The sequence below is a fragment of the Leuresthes tenuis genome, unplaced genomic scaffold (genome assembly GCF_036924035.1).
Source record: "Leuresthes tenuis unplaced genomic scaffold, fLeuTen1.0.hap1 SCAF_12, whole genome shotgun sequence".
Lineage (NCBI taxonomy): Eukaryota > Metazoa > Chordata > Actinopteri > Atheriniformes > Atherinopsidae > Leuresthes > Leuresthes tenuis.
Window position 1 is genome coordinate 20,333,293 of NW_027325366.1, and position 18,803 is coordinate 20,352,095.

At 39.7% G+C, this 18,803-nt stretch overlaps 1 protein-coding gene across 5 annotated transcripts; it reads left to right on the forward strand.

The window, feature by feature from the left end:
- The first annotated feature begins 507 nt into the window (after positions 1-507).
- Positions 508-18,567, forward strand: LOC140319385 (muscleblind-like protein 2a). Of its 5 annotated transcripts, XM_072396992.1 has the most exons (10): positions 511-811; positions 4,072-4,747; positions 9,044-9,208; positions 9,305-9,529; positions 9,633-9,887; positions 11,174-11,227; positions 11,538-11,694; positions 13,262-13,297; positions 13,970-14,064; positions 15,524-15,639. In XM_072396992.1, the coding sequence occupies exons 2-10, from the start codon at positions 4,574-4,576 to the stop codon at positions 15,536-15,538; spliced, it is 1,176 nt and encodes a 391-aa protein (XP_072253093.1). In that variant the 5' UTR covers positions 511-811; positions 4,072-4,573; the 3' UTR covers positions 15,539-15,639. The 5 variants fall into 5 exon arrangements, with proteins under 5 accessions (XP_072253095.1, XP_072253092.1, XP_072253094.1 ...); XM_072396991.1 differs by lacking the exon at positions 13,970-14,064 and having other exon boundaries at positions 509-811; positions 15,524-18,567; XM_072396993.1 differs by lacking the exon at positions 13,970-14,064 and having other exon boundaries at positions 510-811; positions 9,326-9,529; positions 15,524-18,567.
- Positions 18,568-18,803: the final 236 nt, after the last annotated feature.

The following is an 18,803-nucleotide window of genomic DNA, read 5'->3' on the forward strand; positions in this document are numbered from 1 at the left end:
ATACTATTGTTAGTACATTTGGGTATGATGCTGACAGCACATCTTAAAGGTTTCAATTTCACCTCTAACATAGTCGACAATTGTAATTCTTTCGTATATTATTAAATGGATGCACATCTCTTAAGGTCACTCTTAAGGTATATTAGCAAATCAATTGGCATAACTCTCATTTAAAGATATCTTTGTCGAATCTACATTCATAATCTTCGTTAATAACGTGTTTATATTTGTGGGTGAAAGCTTGTTAACATAAACCAATCCACAAAACTCACATGGTTTTATCGCTGTTCCCTTGGTAACAAGCAAACCCTTGCCCTTTTAGCCTACTGGCATTTGTGTGGATCGTACCACTTTGCTGTCAAAAGGGGGGAGGGGGTAGCATATAGAGGTTATAGAATTACTTCGTTTTGCTCATAACTGATCCCTTGAAAAATAAATATAACACTTATAGTAGATTTATACACGATAGTGTTCGCTTTTATCGGTTTTTAGGGTCGTAAATTATTTTTTATATCTTATGTCGGCATCTCAGCGCACCCCGCGAATACTCGTCATCACATTAAACTGACGGTCGTACAGTAAGCTGTCAAAAGCTTGTTGCTTAAATCTGTGTAACGCTACGAAGTAAGGAAGAAATTAGGTCGGATAAGCTTTAAATCTATAAAGAGGACAATAAATGTCTTGTTGTTAAACAGACATTGTGGGAACACTTGACATCTTGTTTTCGTTAGTTCAGTTGGGTGTCGTCCGTCTGTCCTAGCTGCTGCGTGATAACGTTTCCTGAGGAAAGCTGTTGGTTCCTGATGATGAGGTAAGCAGAGCCTCTGCTCAGCTACATTGTGGCTAACGTAAGCGGATACATATTAGAGTTAATGTACTCCTTAATGTTAACCTGTGCCAGTCCCGCCTTTAGCTTGGTAGCTACGTTATTAGCTAGCTAGCGAAGCTTATGTTGAGAATACAAATCAGATATGTAAATCTGTGCTATTCTCAAGTATCAGTCTTGCTAATGAAACCGTGTGACGCAAGATAACCCCAAGTAGATGAGTCATTATGGTAGCAAACAATTCCAAATATACATGAGCAACTTTGGGAGATTTGCAATGACACAGAACGTCTCTAGTTCAGTTTATAACATAAATACAGCTGTGGTGTATGTGTACATCGTCTCATCTGTATCTCGTAAGACATGTTCGTTTCTTCACAATCAATTAATATCCATCTACTATAATGAAAACAGTCTTTATAAGGTTATTCACGGTTATTTGAAATACAGTTTACTCTACAAGAAGATATTGTCAAGAACCCAGAAACATTCTGAAATTATTACATAAGATGATTTTATGTATAATGGTGCCTCACATTTCAAAAGATTCTGTGCAAAGGTAACTTTAATATACGGTGGCCCTTATGTACAAAAAGGCAGAATATTGGACAAAATACAGTATTTCTAGTAAATTTATCAACAAAGCAGAAAACACAGCAGCTATGGACAAGAACAACATTGCAGAAAAATGATAGAGCAAAACAGAAAACACATGAATGATGCTAACAGAATCTTTTTCAACAGCACTGAGCTTTTTGGCTTCATTTACGTTTCGTGACACATTGTGTTTTCTGGGTTGTCGGGATGCTTTTTGAAAGCATATTGTGTTTTTACTGTGATGCTATGTTTCATTGTTGGTGAGTTGTGCACCTCAGGGCGACTGTAATATTTGTAAAGCAGATAAGTAACATAATATTGGACTTTAAGGAACTTAAATGGTGACTTAACAATACCCGGTATACCTCTCACGCCAAGTGTTAAAAGAAAATAAACCTGAATATGTAAATACACTGATTAAATGCAGTTTTAAACACACTTAGACTTTTTGAGCTATTTGTCGCCTAAATGTAATTTAAAACCACTGTGACACGCATGTCTAAATGTATATTAACAAACTGTTAAACATGTATATTAACAAACTGTCTGTTCAGGATATACACTGATAAATTTCATGTTCTGTACTCATATTAGGACACATTGTGTCTTTTTTTTTCATTCTTGGGGCATTGAGTAAGTGTTGAATTCCACCTTCTCTTAGTAATTAAACTGAAATAACAAATATAGGGGTCAACAGGAAGTTTTCCAACAGTGCAACCGCTTCTGATTTCCTATTGGCTAGTTTCTGATGGGGAGGGTCTTTCCAGAGGCGAGCACTCAGACAGGAAGGGGGTGGCTGGGAATGTTTTACTCAGAGACAGGCAGACAGTCTGTTTTTACTGTTGTGAAGAGAACATTTTTTCGTCTCAGAATCCACTAGACAGAAAGAGGGGTAAGAGCTCTCCGTTGCCATAATCTTATCAAGGGATCAGTTTCAAATGAATAGCTCGCGACTAAACGATAGGCTGCAGACAGAAGTTTAGTGCTGCATGAAGTGAGAGAGGCAGGTTTTCTCGTTCCTTTTCCTGACTTGCGCCTAAAGGAATTTGCTGCAGTATGCTGTGGTATTGCAGAGGAGAAAGGGGAAGAACAACAGCAGTGTTTATGTTGAGTCCTTGCTTTTGAGCTCTGCGCTCACAGAACACGTTGAACTTTTTCACTCTTCAGCGAATCTGTGTCGCTCATGAATTAACCACCTTTGCTCTCTGCTCTGCAGCTTCTCATGTAGCAGCAGGTTTAGCGTATAGGTTTGACTCTCCCGTTTTTGTTTAACTCCCAACATGGTGTGTGTGTGTGTGTGTCGATCCTTGTGCTCCGTACACACTCTTGTGGGTTTTGAGTTTGCACTTCTAACCAGCTGTTTATGTATTCTTTTAAACAGAATCCTCATTGAGAAGACTCATTGTATTTGAAAATATTTTAGAGGATAAAGTACATAACAACAAAGTGAATTTATGACATATAAATATAACATATAAACTATTATATATTTAAAAAACTTTGTAACTCATGTACTACAACCCACATCTTGCAATTCTATGGACTGGAACTTGGCAAAGTTGATGTATTGTTATTGAATAAACGATTCCCATGACGGCACTCAGCTACACATTCCAGCTAGCAAAACAGCTGTGGCTCTGTGCACCTCATGGACATCCGAATGTTAACTGCGTGCGCTTACTTTACAACTCAGCTTAAAAGCTGTCAGTTTAAATAGTTTAGATATTTGATTTCCGGGAAACTGGCTTTCATGAATCCAGTTTCTTTAATAAGACGCAGTTTACTCTTGAGTGAATGACTCATGCTTTGTGGAGCGGTACGGTTTAAAACTGCGTCGTTGTCGTGTTTTATGAGTGTCATTATTCGTGTTGGTGAAATAGAGAAACGGGCCGGAAGGGATTTACACATCTTCACAGTTTTTCCCCTTAAAGATTCTGTGTGGAAGGGTTTGTTTGAGCAGAACTTTGTCTGTATTCAATGCAGCGGGGGTCTAGCCATCTCACTTTTATATCTACATTACTATATTGTCTCGGCGGCACAATGTTGCAGAAGTTAACACTCATGGCATACAGCGAGAGGATTTTGGGGCACACCTTCTTTTCCCATAATCTAAAGTGCTTGTGCACACATAGTTTTGCGTGTGTGTGTGTGTGTGTGTGTGTGTGTGTTAGCTTAGTGATTGATCCGCATGCTTTGTGTATCCTGTCTCTCACTTCATGCCAGCTAGGATAAGCTCCCTTCCGTTCTCCCTGTAAATGTTGATTGTGCGTAGCACTAACGGTAATTTATTTCAGTGAGTAATCGGTCATTTATTTCCTACATTTGTTAATTATGTTGTCAACTCAATGTCAGACACTATTTAGAAATGCCGGCGATTGTTTCTCAGAGTTGTTAGGCCACACCAGTGGTCTAAACTTCAAGAAGACTGGAGTGTATGAGGATACAGAGGTGACTACAGCTATATGAAATCATAGAACTGCAGAGTATCAAAACCTTCTTCTTGCAGAAGCAACTTGACTAATTACAAAAGATGATATATGGCTATTTATGGATAGTTTAAAGTAGCTCTTAAAAAACACCAGCTCAAGACGCAGCGCCGTAATTACAGCTACGTTTCTTTGTTCCATTACTGTTTTCTTTTCTTTCAGGTCCCCAACAGAAGTGCCTTTGAGAAGACAATTCCAGTCTGAAGTTGGTCCCTGGTCCTAGTTTGCCTTTGCTCTCTTTAATGTCACTCTCAATCAACACAGGATACCTCAGCTGCAAGACCTTTGGCGCCAGTTTGCACACATCCAGCACCTAGAAGACTTTCACCTGAGCCATAACATAAAAGGAAGAATAATGGAGAATAATGACCTGAGAATGTTTCACTAAAGTCTGTGTTCCCTAACTCATAAGATCTCTATGGACACTTTCACTTCAGGAATACACTAACTTAAACCTGCAGAAAAACATGTTTGCCGGTATTTATCTCTGATGGATGATCTCTCACTGATAAACTAGCCATCTGATTTCTCAGCTCCAGCTGATGGAGGAGTCGTGTTGCTCTCAGAGCTAACTGTTTGATTAATCTCGAGCTTTTGCTGTATAAGGCTTTATACTTTTAAGTTTGACCTTAAGCATTTATTGCGTGCATAAAAACCTTTGGACATGGCATTAAATATGTCCTCAGTAAGAGACACAAAATGGCTGACTTTGGAAGTTTGTCGGCAGTTTCAGCGAGGAAACTGTTCCCGTAGTGATGAAGAGTGCAAGTTTGCACATCCGCCCAAGAGCTGCCAGATTGAGAATGGGCGAGTTATCGCCTGCTTTGACTCACTGAAGGTAAGACGATATTATCCATCCCTTATTGAGTATATTTAATTCCAATGTAATTAATCCAATGTAATTTTGCATGTCATGTGTTCCTGAGTGAAACCTTTCTTTACTCCCTCAGGCTTTAGAAGCTTGTTTTAAACAAGCCGTTGGTCTGAACGGGTTGATGAACCAGTCAACGGAAAGAACGTGAATTTGCAGCAACTATTTTGGCAAAATATGTATTGTTTCATTGATATTCGGAAGGTTAAATGTACTATTTCCATCTTCCATAATAATAGATCAAAATAATATACAGCTTAATCTATCAGTGAAAACATTTTTGAGTTGTTGCCACAGTGTAAAGTTGGATTTCTACATATTTTGTTCACTTTTCTTTTTTGTAGCCCCTTTTCAAACTCCTCTTGTGGAGGTCGTCTCTGTCCTTTAAAATGGGAGCTGCCCTCTCCCATAAAATGAAGTCAGATCTGCAGATTTGTCAAACTAACTTGCTGCAACAGCAGTTAAATGTGTCTGTCTTGCTATTTGTTTGCAACAGCATTTCTGATATTTACACGGCAAAAAAAAACGTATTGGGATCAAATTTCCCCTTGAAAATGTTGATGATGGGGAAATAACCCTGTCTGGTCCATAACCTGCCTAATAAGGAATTCACATGGTCCCTTGCTGCATTAAGATGCCCAAGAATCCAGACACATGCCAAACCACAGAGCAAAAAATCTCAAATCTATTATACATGTAGCTTCTGTGCTTGTGAAAGCATAACTAATACAACACTTTCCCATCAAAACAGAGCAAAACAACAGTCAAATGTTGTTCTAATAACTTAACTGATGTAGACTATTTAAAAAAATAAAAAAATAAAAAATCTAGCTCTCAGTTGAATTATTGCTAGTTTATCCTCTCACTTGCTCAGTTGCCCTGTATGGGGTTACGACTGCTTTAATCCACTCTAACACCTTCACTATCACACCCCAGCACAGCTTTACCCCAGGATTATATCCACGTTGAGTCATCCCTTCATTCATCCCCTTATCTCCTTTACATTAATGCACAGATACTGCAAGTGGTCAGTAGGCTAAAAGGATTAATGCTAAGTAGTCACCTTACTCCATTATCTAAAAACGGCACGCTCATGTGAAAAATGATTAAATAGATTTTATGGAGCTGCATGGCAGTAGGGTTCCTCGACTCTTTGTTAAATCAAATCTTCCACTGTGGTTATTGGATATTGATTCCTACAGGCTCCTTGGGAGAAGTAAGTTGTTTTAACTCTTTGGATTAAATGCAGGATATGGAGATATATGAGATGTTTATGAACATCAAGGTGGACACTGACGCTGGTGAGCGGGTTGTCTTGTGACCTAATCTCCCTCTCTGTTGTTATTGAATAACATTTGACATATTCACAGCAGAATTGCATTGCAATTATATTTTGGCTATTGAAATGAGCCCTTTTCCCGCCATAGGAAGTGAAATATGAAAAAAAATGACAGAGCATGCGTTGGGTGTGTTTTGCCTCTGTTACCTCCCCTACCTCCCGGCTCAGAGGCAGCAGTCGTGGATCAACTTCGACCGCCTATTCCGCCTGTGTGCCTTCACAAATGACACGGTGTGCAACGAAGGCCCAGCTGAAAATGCTCGTGGAATTCGTTGAGATGTAGGACTCCCAAGTGAAATGATTTCCTGGTGTTAATATATACAAAAACGTTTAAGCACAGTAATAAACCATTACTATGAGTTATGCTGTGTAAATCTGCTGTTTGGCCCATTACCGCTGATGAGAACGCACTGCTTGCTGGTACAGATAACTTACAGCCTTAGAGTGCTAAACGATGTCACTCGGGGGATCAATAAAGTAACTTTATTTGTATAAAAAGAGAGCTTGAGTGTTATTGGTGTCACCAGAGGAAGGGCTTCATTATGTTTGTGTTTATTGCAATGAGCTGCAAACCAGAGGCCCAGGTTTCCATAACATGCAGCATACTTCTTATTAAATAGCTGCAGCGATTTATTCCGGATCTCCCTCTTGTTCAGGGTCAGACTCAAATTGATATTTTCGTACGCTTCTCTCTTGCTGTCTGGCTTTGCTCAGCGGTTGACATGTTAGGGAGAAAGCGTCAGTCTCAAGAGAGACCAAAACCCCAAGAAGTGGGTAGCGGAGTTAGAGGCGGAGTGATTGCTCGCTCACTTCCTCACTTCCTCACCCCTAAAACAGCTCTGATGAGCATCGTTTCGGTAGCAGTTGCTGTGCTAAAGCCATGCGATAACATGACCAAAGCCTGGGCTCATACGGGTTGATGAGACCTCAGGAAATTCTACAAACTTTATTAGAAAAGAGCATGACATGTTCCCTTTGATGCAAAATAAACTCAATTATTCCAGTTCAGTATTTACAACTTTCACCAGACTAACATGCTTAGCAACCGGGCATTAACCCGTCACAGGCTGTAGCTCCATATGGCTGGTTAGTGTGAGCAACACACCAGCAGCATCTGGCTAGTTCTTAACTCAAAATGACCCTAAAAGCCCCCCCACCCCCCTCTTAAAAAAGCTAAAACAGTGTGTTTTTGTTTTGGCCACGTGAGACATGAGCAGATGCAACAATGTTTATGAGAAAAATTGTGTTTTTTCATCATTAAATCATGTCCATCTGCTATTAAATCGTGAAATCGTGATGTCTTTGTCATAACTTATTAAAACAGTTCTCTAAAGAGAGGATTTCCCCTTGAATTCCCTCCTATTTATCTGTCTCGGCTTGTAAACTGATGGTTTTGCCGTGCGATTCCTCAGATTCAGGCTGGTAAAGAAAGAGACGACCAAAAAAAAAAACCAAATCTGCGCCGAAGTTCCCAGGCACAAATTAGTCCGATCGCATTTAACTTTGTTACACTGGAGTCTATTTTAAATTGGATCTCATGACTTCCGACAAAGCAGCCGAGAGTCCTGCTGATGCTCAAAACAAGCCCTTTTATGTTAAGATCTCGTCACTTGATCAAACGATCATTATTAAACTGCAGCATCGCTGGGAGTTTTTTTTTTTTTCCTTTGAAGGAAACGGGGCCTCTTATTCACCTACATCTCACAGCAGATCGCTACGATCTTACATACCTAAAGTGACGGAAACATATATAGAATAGCTATAGGTTATAAATTGGGTGAATTTGTAAGGAATGTTCTATGCTCAAAATATAGAAATGCTGTTATCGGAATAGAAGCATACTCTGGCTGCACTTTGTGATTTCTCAGAGGCGCATACCAAAGAGCCACGTGTTATCAGTAGCTCCTTGTTTGAATAACTTACCCCGAGGGTTCTGTTCTGTAGCATGCAGGCACCATGAGCACCTCCTGGAAAGCAGGAGACCGCATTCAGGTGGTGGCTCTGGGAGTTGAACTGCATTTGTGTCATGTTAGTGCTTGAGGTTTAGATACGAGTGGATCTGGAAAGGATGTCTTAATGTGCATGTGTGCAGCCTGCTCTGGTAATGGTGTTCATTCCCATGCTATTGTCTGTGTTGGCCTCCAGGTCTGCCTTAGACCTGCATTTAAACCTGATCAAGCATTGATTAGTAGCTTGGTAAACACTAAAATATTACTCCTCTACTGACGTGGAGAAAGCATAAAAAAAAAAAAAAACATTATTTAGGAGGAGAAGCTGATGATTGGCATCCAAATGAGCTGAAAGTGTTTAACTAAATTGGAGGATTTGTCCTATAAGAGAAACAAATTGATGCTTAACTGATTGCTTTGGCTATAGCTTTGGTTAGCTAATATTCAACTCTTACAGAAAGTAGTTCATATCGAGTTTGTTCAGTGTTAATGCAGTGAAATGTGTGCCTTTCATGGCGTAACGTTAGAAGTTCAGTGGCGCAGGTCGGACAGTTGAAAAGATTGCCGTAGATAGGAAGGATATTTACATAAAAGACGGAGACTGTGTCGTTTGTACAGTTTGTCCCTGAGAGGAAAGCGAGAGTCGACACGGAGGAGCGAAAGAATGTGATCCGTGGTTTTTAATATTTAATCTATTTCTTTATTTTTTGGCAAGATTACGCAAAAAACTACATTTCCCAAAATTCTGTGAAACTTTGGGACATGAGCTGGGGCGCATAACACAAGATGACCTCAGTAAATGGACAATTTAAAGCAGCAGCAGCAGCTTATGCTTGTCTTCACTTCTCTTCCACATGTTGCTGCCATTTTTTTTCTCTTTCAATAAAGCTCCTTTGGACAGCGAATAAGGATTGTGATTAAATGACATATTTTCCTTTTTTTTTTTTTTTGTTTCCAACCTATCTCTGAATGCAGGGCAGATGCTCAAGAGAAAACTGCAAGTATCTCCATCCACCTTCGCACTTAAAAACCCAGTTAGAGATAAACGGGCGCAACAATCTCATCCATCAGAAGACAGCAGCAGCTGTGCTCGCGCAGCAGATGCAGCTTATGATCCCAGGACCCAGTCTGCAGCCTGTGGTAAGGTCCTCATAATTATGCAGAAGGAACTTGTTTTTTGTTTTTTTTGTGACAATGTTTGGCTCAAATTTTAATATATGTCCTCTCCCCTCATAGCCAACATTTCCTGTTACACAGGGACTTGGGACGAATACTAATCTTGGTTACGGTTCATACATCACACCCTTGAGCCATGGAATGAGCCTCATTCCCTCAGACATCCTCTCCAACACCCAGGTTCTTCTTCCCGGCAGCCCAGCTGTGACGGTTCAGTGCTCCTCGTCCTCCTCTTCTTGCTCCTCTTCTCCGTCACAGAAGTTGCAGCGCACAGACAAATTAGAGGTAGCCACGCGCCATTACGTTTGATTTGAAATAAATAAATAAAAAATGCTGTGGTTTGGCATAATCTGGCCGCATGCTAAACGCTGAACTGATCCTCTTTCAGGTATGTCGTGAGTTTCAGAGGGGGAACTGTGCAAGAGGCGAGACAGATTGCCGCTTTGCTCACCCCAGTGACAGCCCAATGATTGATGCCACAGATAACACCGTCACTGTTTGCATGGACTACATCAAGAGCCGCTGCTCCAGGGAGAAGTGCAAGTATTTTCACCCGCCTGCGCACTTGCAGGCCAAAATCAAATCCAGTCAACAACAAGCCAATCAGACGGGCGCGGCAGCCCAGGCCACAGCTGCAGCCATGGTAAGACAGACCCTGATCCTCGTGGTGACTCCAGAGTGTTTCGTGTCCTTGTGTTTGCCATGACCTCGCTGAATGTGGAGCACTGCACATTTTTAATGCAGCCATTTGCAAGAGCACATTCAGGATAGCGGTTTGGTTTAATGTTTTAAGAAAATCTTTTTTAAAGAGTTTAACCAAGCAGAACATCTCTGCGATAAGAGTTTTTGGTGTTTAACAGCTGCTGCTCCCCAAACAACATGTTGCTCAATACAACTGGCACCACAAATGGATACCAGCAAGCCTCCATTTTCCTAAATAATTCCCTTTACCAGCTGATTGTTCATATTCGCATACAGTCATCTGTTTACGTAGATTAGCAGAGGCTCACACTGTCAGGCCATCGTAGACAAAATCAGAAATCAGCCCCATCCCAGTTTGAATCAAGCCATCCAATCCTTGCATTTCCATTTTTATAAATGACCATCAAATCCCCTGTAAAGTTATCAAGTCCAGGTTTGCGGATGGCTATGTGTACGTGTTCACATTTACTTCATATGTAGTAGCGGATCCATACTGCCATCAACCGGTTTTCTGCGATGCTGTATTTCAAGCTCACAAAAGTGGTCATATTTTTATGTACAGCACAAGCTGGGGAGGTAACCATCATTCCACCTAAAGCTTCGCTGTAAATGTGGTTAATGGAGTTCCACATTGTGTGCTTTATGACATCAGTTGCATGGTGTATCTGTTGATTTGTGGTACTGCTTTTGGCTGGCTCTCATAAAACCAAGCCATCTTTCATTTGACAGTAAAGCCTTTCAGTGCTTGCTGTGTATTCCATTGATATCCCCTCCTCAAAGCCATAAAATCCGTGTACGTTGTTTATGTTAACTATATAATCTGTGCATAGCCGCACTGATTGTGCTGTGTTTTCATTTTATTAACAACTCTGATCTCATCTCCCACGATGTTAAAAAAAGGGTAATCAGCCTACGGTTTAGGGTATACATTGTTGTACATCACTGTAAATTTGAGATTTGCCAAATCTGTTTGTGAAATTTGACTAACTTACTGTTGAATCTTTTAGTTAATGTGCCGTTTAATCAGTTGTTTTGGTTACTGTGCACGTATATATTGTGTTTTATGTAGTATACTACATTCAGAGTATTTTGTTTTTGTTTTCCCCTTCTCACCTATCCACAACGCTGTCCTCCATGATGCACCTCTGCTTGCTGTTACCTGTATGTTAATGCGCTTGAATCCCATTGGCCCACTGCCATCATGTGCTCGCTGCCTGCTATTAAAAGACTCAGTCGACTGCCAAAGCAATGAAGCGACCCCTCGAGGCAACTTTAGACCTGGTACTTTCACCTTTCGCTTTGCATGTAGCTATTAATTTTACTGATAACTTTTCATTTTCGTCATTGTGGTTTAATGCCTCTTTAAGTCTCATATAGTTCTTGTGTGTACAATCAAATCATCGTCAGTATGTTTAAACTGTCAAATTTGTTCTGCATTTTGGTTACATTATTATTGCAGTCATATTTGTATATTATAGAGATCATATTTTAAGCTAAATACTAACAATTACAGTATTTAAGAGTGTGCACAAAGCTGAACAGATGGAGTGAAAATGCAGGAGCTTTAATATTTCCTGTCGTCGCTTTCCAGGGCTTTCCACACGGTGTCCTACAACCTCTACCAAAGAGACCAGCTCTTGAGAAGTGCAGCTGGGCCAACTCACTCCTCACGCCCAGTTTATTGCACTACCAACAAGCTTTGGCCAACACACAACTACAGCAGCAAACTGCTGCATTTTATCCCGCAGGTGAGCTTCCAAGCCAAGACATTAAGGAAATCTCACTTTTTTTTTAAATTTTATGTCATGCTCATGCCACTGTTTCATTCCGTCTTTCAGTGTTGCTCACAAATGCAACAGACACTTTCTGTTGTTGTTTGCCCGGAGAAATTTGCAGCAGCCAATGTCACTGCTCACGTTGTGTGCCAAATATTAATCGAGCAGCTCTCGATTTTGGCCCTAAAGAGTTTGACTCCCAGGACAGACGCTTCTACTTTTCACCTCAGGATGACCAGTGGCAATGGCTGCATTCCAATTACATCAGTGATAGCAGATGATTTCACTTGTCGTATAAAGACAACACAGGTGTTACAAATACCACAGATTATTGCCGGGTTTCTATCATGTTGTACATTGAATTTAAAGCAAACTTTTTCATCGTTGCTTTATTGGAAATAGGCTAAGTTGTGCAGTCACAAACAGAGGAATAGTCACTGACCAGAAATAGAGCTTGGAGGAAAAAGACACGAACAGAAGCAGCCCGCTTGGTCCCATATGAGAGAAAAAAGGAATGAATGAGGTCTTTTCTGCCTGGCATGTTATTTTATGTGTTCAAATATTGGCCATGTCTCTTGTGTCTTGAGGCAGAAACAGCTGATCACTTCTTTGATCATTCATATTACTGCTGCTGGCTAGCTACCCGTTGACTTACTAGCTAAAACAGGCATTTTATTTGTTGTAAGGAAAGTAGAAAATAAAAATCTCCGTCATGCTAACAAGTAGTTTGCTAAATGTCAAATAACACCTGTGGTTTACTGAGTACGACAAGTGAAAATGTCAGCCCTTATTACAGTATGCTCAAGTCAAAGTTTGTGAAGTCATTTTGGAGGACTTTTCGAATACAGTCCAGCCCATTGCTTTAAGTACATTTCTGCAGGCCCCTTTCATCATCGCCTGTCTTAAATGCTCTGTCTCAGTTACTTTCTCTTTATGGCCGCTCCTCTCTGCTGTGATTGGTCGCATGTGTCAGTAAAATTGATTACATACCATTGACACATTAAAAGAGTGTCAGCGTATGCCTCTTAAGTGTCGTTGCCCTCTAACAGCGTATAAAACATCATTGGATCCTGCGCAGTGTTTTCATGCAATAGTTAGAATAGAAATTGCTTGTTTCTGTGACCATTCATTCTTCAATTGATTATTACTCAGGAGTGCTAACAAAAGAGCCAGCTGACTTTAGGTTAGATGTCAATAAAACAGTGTAGCATAACCAGTCACGTTGCCAGATCTAAAATTGCTCTTAATTTCTGATTGTCAGTCAGCTTGTTTACATAGCATCCTGACTGTGTTATTATAGCAAAGCTATTGCTCTACATTGCTTCACGCATTGGAGCACAAATGATTTTCCCGTTGTTTTTGGATCACTGCTATCATAAAGAACAGTGATCCATCTTGCAGCCAACAACGGGACATTTGGTGATCTTTGCTTGTTTCCTGTTTGTGTGTGTTTACTAAACTTAGGGTCTGCTTCTGTTTTAACCAGATTGATGTGTCAGTCATGCTAAAATACCTACTCTCTCTCTCCATAATCACGCAGGTTCTGTCTTGTGCATGACACCCGCTAACAGCGTTGGTAGGTCTCTTTCTTATGGTTTTCAAATGTCTCATTATCAATAGATAGCACATAACTGTGTTTGAATAAGACTCTTGTTGTTTGAGCACCAGAGGACACCAGTTTTGATCAGCTACATTGAATCGTGTTAAGATGTTTCACTTTTTTCCTGTGAATATCTGTGGCTCCGTGGCACCTTTTGTGCACGTTTCTAATCCTGAAGCCTTGTGTATACAGTTTTCTTCTAACATTTCTAGTCGTTACCATAGAAATCTCCTCACTTTGGTGCCTCCTGTTTGTAGATTTGCCATGTACCATTAGGAAAGATTAGGAAATTTGGTCAGCATCCCTTTATATTTATGTTTTCGAATGTTTTTGCGTCGTTAAAACTCTGTAAATGTTATCAAGAAAACACTGTTCTTGTCTGGTGGCATGGTTGCACATGTCATCTCTCGTGGGATGTCAAATTCTGAACAGATTTCCTAATTTTATTTCTAATCAGCCTTCTTTTTATGTTCTCCCCTGCTGTCTTGCTTTGCCGTGTGATCACATGCCATCTGCTGGTCTAACCCAATGATGGCTTGCTGCTACTGGCATTTTGTATTTGCCTGGCAAGAGAGAGAAACATTGCTATGGTTACCATAATGCTCCACCTCCCTTTTCATTGCTTTCATGGTTCCCCTCCTGAAAAAGTCCCCATGATGTACAGTGCTACGCCTGCTACTGTCTCTGCAGCAACTACTCCTGCCACAAGTGTCCCCTACGCAGCAACAGCACCAGCCAATCAGGTTTGCTCCTTTTTAAAGCTTTCTGTCATAAATCCTTGAGCTCTTAATAAGTGCTTCATCTTTAAATCAGTGGAGTCGGTCCGTTAGCTTAGAGGTGCTCTGCTTGCATTGCCGTCATAAAGCTTCATGTACCTGTAGACCTTCAGCTGGACTGCTAAGCTGAATCTCATCTGTCACTTGTTACAAACAGTGTGTGTCATTTAGTCTTTGGTGCATGTTTTATGCTTGTTCAATGTCAGTCTCTTTTTCCACCTAAATGTTTGCTTGACACAGACTAAATGTTAGCAGTCATACATTTTCTATAAAAGCAGTAAATATCCTGTTTGTGTGCAGGTGTTTGTGTCTGTGTGAGTCACAGTTTTACAAGGAGATTTCTTTTTTTTTTCTCAACTTTGATGTTGAGATGAGTATGAGATGAGGATAGTATTAGTCTCTTAACAGGAATTTAATCTTACTTTATTTCTTTCCTTTCTTTAACACATAACTTGTTTCATACATTAGTGGTAGAGTCATATTCACACGTGCTTGATTTGATTTAACAGGTGAATCCAACTCTTAAAGACTATATATATATATATATATATATATTGTCTTTTTATATATATATATATGTATATATATATATATATATATATACATATATATATATATATATATATATATATATATATATATATACTGTATGTTACATGCAAGAAAGAAAAGAAATAAAAAAACAAAACAACAGAGAACACTATTCTCATATTAGGGTGCAGCTATAAGTTAAGGGAAAGGTTTTCTTCTTTGCTTTTCAGCAACACCAAAGGTTCATGTCAGATGAATGTCAGGAGTTTAAGATTTATTTAATGTAATGTCTCATTTTTTCAAGGATTGTTAGGGCGTGTTCACTCTTGACAGGTTTAGTTCACTTTAAACAAACTCTGGTGCGATGACTCTGTTTTTGCAGATCACCTGAGGAGATGTGAATGGTCTAATCTGAACCAAAACTACTTGAAAGATGGGTTTTATGTCTAATTCCAACGAACTCTGGTGTGGCTCAAGGACCTACATACGCTCAGTTCCTGATTACTGATTCAAAACCAACCTTGTACTTCTAAAATATAGGCTCATCACGGCTCAGTGCAGGCGCTGGACTACCTGCTATCAGGCAACCTGCATCCATTTGCGTGTGCAACACAGGAAGTCCAGGAAAGCTCTGACTGACATCTCTGCTGCTAAGAAACTAACATTAAACATAAATAGAGACTTATTTAAATGGTCTGTTGGTTCCATTTGAAAAGAAACAAAAAGGAAAACAGAACTTGTGCTGTAGTTCAGGCCAGATATCCGAAGTACAAGCGTGAACACACCCTAAATCTCCAGGTTTTGTTGTTTCGTACAAAAAAAAAAAAAAAAAAAAACGCATTTGAACGCTTGTTGTTTGAAAGTACTCAGTGGCTCTGTTTTGCTTCTTGAACAGATCATCCTCAAGTAACCGTCAAAAAGAGAAGTCAGTGCCACGTTGCTGCTGGTAAAGGCCCTCAACAGCCTCTCTGTAAATATTCTATTAATGTCACACACAATATACAGCAAGCTGCATGCTCTTAACATCACTAATGAAAAGCCTGTAGACATTCACTTGATATATGATGATGAATTACGTTCAGTGGCTCAGTTATGACGATTGCGTTGTATTAGGGCATCACAGAGGTATTGTTGTATGTACACAGCCTTTGCACCTGCATTCAACATATGCCAGCCACGATGTGCATAATACTTTTCACCCAAACCAGTTCCGATGAAGTCAAGGATGAAGCCATTGAGTCTGTTATTCATAAACTGTGCGAGCGCCTCTTCAGTAAGAGGTGGCTTTGAACAACTGTATCTGACGGACTGACGGCGCGGACAGAGCAGCGAAACCTTATTATTGACGCCCTCGAACAACAGAAATATCGCTCAATAACTATATTAAAGTTGGTAACTATTTAAAGTGGAAAGCATAGCTGATCTAATCTAATCAGCTTTGGGTGTGTTGACAGTAAATTTTAATGTGAGATGTAAAGGAGTCCTATTTTAGAGATTGCTACAGTTTGATCGTCATTAACTTGACCCCCCCCCCCCCCCCCCCCCACCCCCTCACCCCCCCCTTCTTGAATGTGCTGTTTAAGCTACGAGCATTTTGTTTGTTAATGATTGTCTTATCTAGTGCCAGTTTTAATTGTTTTAAACAAAGCAGTGAGAAGCACTTATTTAAACTTTACACGTCATAGTGTCAGATGTAGTTTCGATGGCAGGTTTATAGATATATCCCTTTAAAATGCTCTTAGAGATGCTCGTCTCCGTCGTAGTCCTGGTCATTCTCAGAGAACTGGATCAGTGCTCCACCTCCTGGTGTGCCTTTGCATTGCATATACAGGGAGTTTGCCGAGAGATGATGCTGTGTAATCCATCCAGTGCAGATACATTTCTCTAAATTACCCCTCGTTTATTATTTGGAAGAAAAAAAGAAGCTATTCAGATGATTATTCATGACGGTGGTAGACTTACTGATGAATCTATAAGCTGTTTTTAGCTCGTTCAACTTGACATAACAAATAAGATAGAACATAGTAAGCCATGTTTCTAGGTAGAGCCGCTACAGGCGGGGAAGTTAACTCACTAAAAGGATGTGGAATTACTACTGCTTATGTTCAGACTAGAGTTGTTGTGATCCTGTAAGGGTTGAGTATTCTGTGAACTTAAATGTTACAGTCTGTCGTCAAAACTGTATTATTTGAATGTTACAAGTGCCTAAAGAATTGTACATGCAAAGACATCTAAGCATATTTAAGCGGCTTCGTGTGAGAATCACTTATTTAAAGCTCCTACTTTAGTCACAAGCATCAGAGATGAAATGTACATGTTTTGCGATGCCATGTCAGTGCATTAGTATTTTGTGCGCACGTGCTCAGATTCAGTCTTGAAATGTCTTTTTTTTTTTTCACCAATCCTCAGACATGTTATGTTTGTACCGTGTATGCGGACCAGTATCCAGACCTGAGTTTTCTGTCACTTTTTAAGAGGTAAAGTCCTTTACTACAAGGTGAAATACTTTGTGTGGTGTGTTAGGATCCAAGGAGGTAACATTTTGGTGGCCACATTATGCAAATAGTCTTTTTTTTTTTTCTTTTTCTTTTTTAATTTACAGCCGACATAACGAGCAGCGCATCTGTTTAAGAGTCTTTTTTTTCTTCTTCTTCTAATGTATGTTTTAAACCCGTTTCCCTTAGGTTTCAGTTCCGTATTTTGCAAACGGCGTGTACAAATATCAACCTTTTTCTTCAATGTTATCTTTTGGAAATTTTGGCTTTGTTCACTGTTTTCATTCTGTATTTTCCTTGTGATTTGCTTTACACTTATTAATGGAATATTAATATGAGTTCACTTGCATATTTGACTAGTTTAGAAACACTTTTGAAATGTATTTTCTTTCATTTTATGATGAATGTAATTTATTGAACTGACTTTAGCGCCGTCGGGTCCTTTGAAGGACCTTGATCTGTTGCATTAGCCTCTGAAAAGCCGTTTCCAGGAATTGAATGTTGGGGGGGGGGGAGGTGAAGCTGAGGGCATTTCATCCTTGTCAGCTGTAAGGGACAAGGAACATGTGTATGAGCAAGGCCATGGAATTGCTCATGAAGAAGTGCATTGTACGGCCACGTTGTCTGAGACAGTACTGCGGCAATCTGAAGTTTCAGTGATTTAAAAACTGCATTTTTGTGGGTCATGAAATGCTCACCATACGGTGCAAAATTCAACATTATTGTACTTATTAAGCCGCAGCGTCAGTTTCAAATCCGGTTAAGGTTAGCCACTGATTCAGCTGCTGTTTTAAACTTAATGTACTTTTCAGTCTGTAGTTGCTTTAAAGTTCAGATCGTCATGAGCTGTATGACTTTGATTATTACTTATTTTACCTTCAAATTTAAGGCATATATTTCAGTGTTTGTGTGTGACCTTTTTCGCTCGATTTCTGATCCTCCCGTTGAAAGGATGTAGACGGTAAGAATGTTGGTCTGAATCCCGGATGGAAACATTTCTCTTCAGCACTTTCTCAACAGTCAGATGATTGAGAAGACATGTTCGGTTTTTATTTTTGTTGTGAACTCTGCCTTATCTCTGATCTATCCTTAAGTTTGTATTTGATCAGCGGTTGTGACTTTTACATTGTTTCCTCAACTTTTTTTCTTAAATGCTGAATTAGTCCATGGTTGCAGACGGTAATTCAAACCCAAACCCCACACTGAAAGGCTTTATGTTAGAATTGGCTAGCTTGCTATTGTGTATGGGTAAATTAAAGACCGAGGCATCTGACGAAGCTGCCATGCAGGTGCCACAAGGTTCCATCCTGGCATGAATTTCCCAATTTTTTAAAAATAATATTTGTGCATAATTAAACATGTGAACAGTTTTGTTCCTGTCAATTCTAGATTATGTAATATCTGATATATTGCAAATAAATTAATAAATGTCTTGTTAATGCAATGCTGTGCGTTTTGTTTTATTTGAAGTAATAATACATATTATTGCTGACTTTTTGTGCACAAAGTAGTAGTTGATTAGTTATTATATTGTATTGTAAATCATATGTTTCCTGGTGTCTGGAGGGCTCGTGGGTTTTATTATTACGAATAAACACAAAAAGTAAATACAGTGATGTTCTACGTGTGCCAGGCGGGTGTAATGTGTTCGTAATGCTGCTTGTATTGTGAGAGATCAAT

Bases quoted from the DNA above. Each gene is read 5' to 3' on its own strand.
- LOC140319385 (XM_072396991.1), top strand. From the start codon at position 4,574: ATGGCATTAAATATGTCCTCAGTAAGAGACACAAAATGGCTGACTTTG. The intron at 9,888-11,173 runs GTAAGACAGACC...TGCTATTAAAAG, and splicing joins AGGCCACAGCTGCAGCCATG to ACTCAGTCGACTGCCAAAGC. The intron at 11,228-11,537 runs GTACTTTCACCT...GTCGCTTTCCAG, and splicing joins TCGAGGCAACTTTAGACCTG to GGCTTTCCACACGGTGTCCT.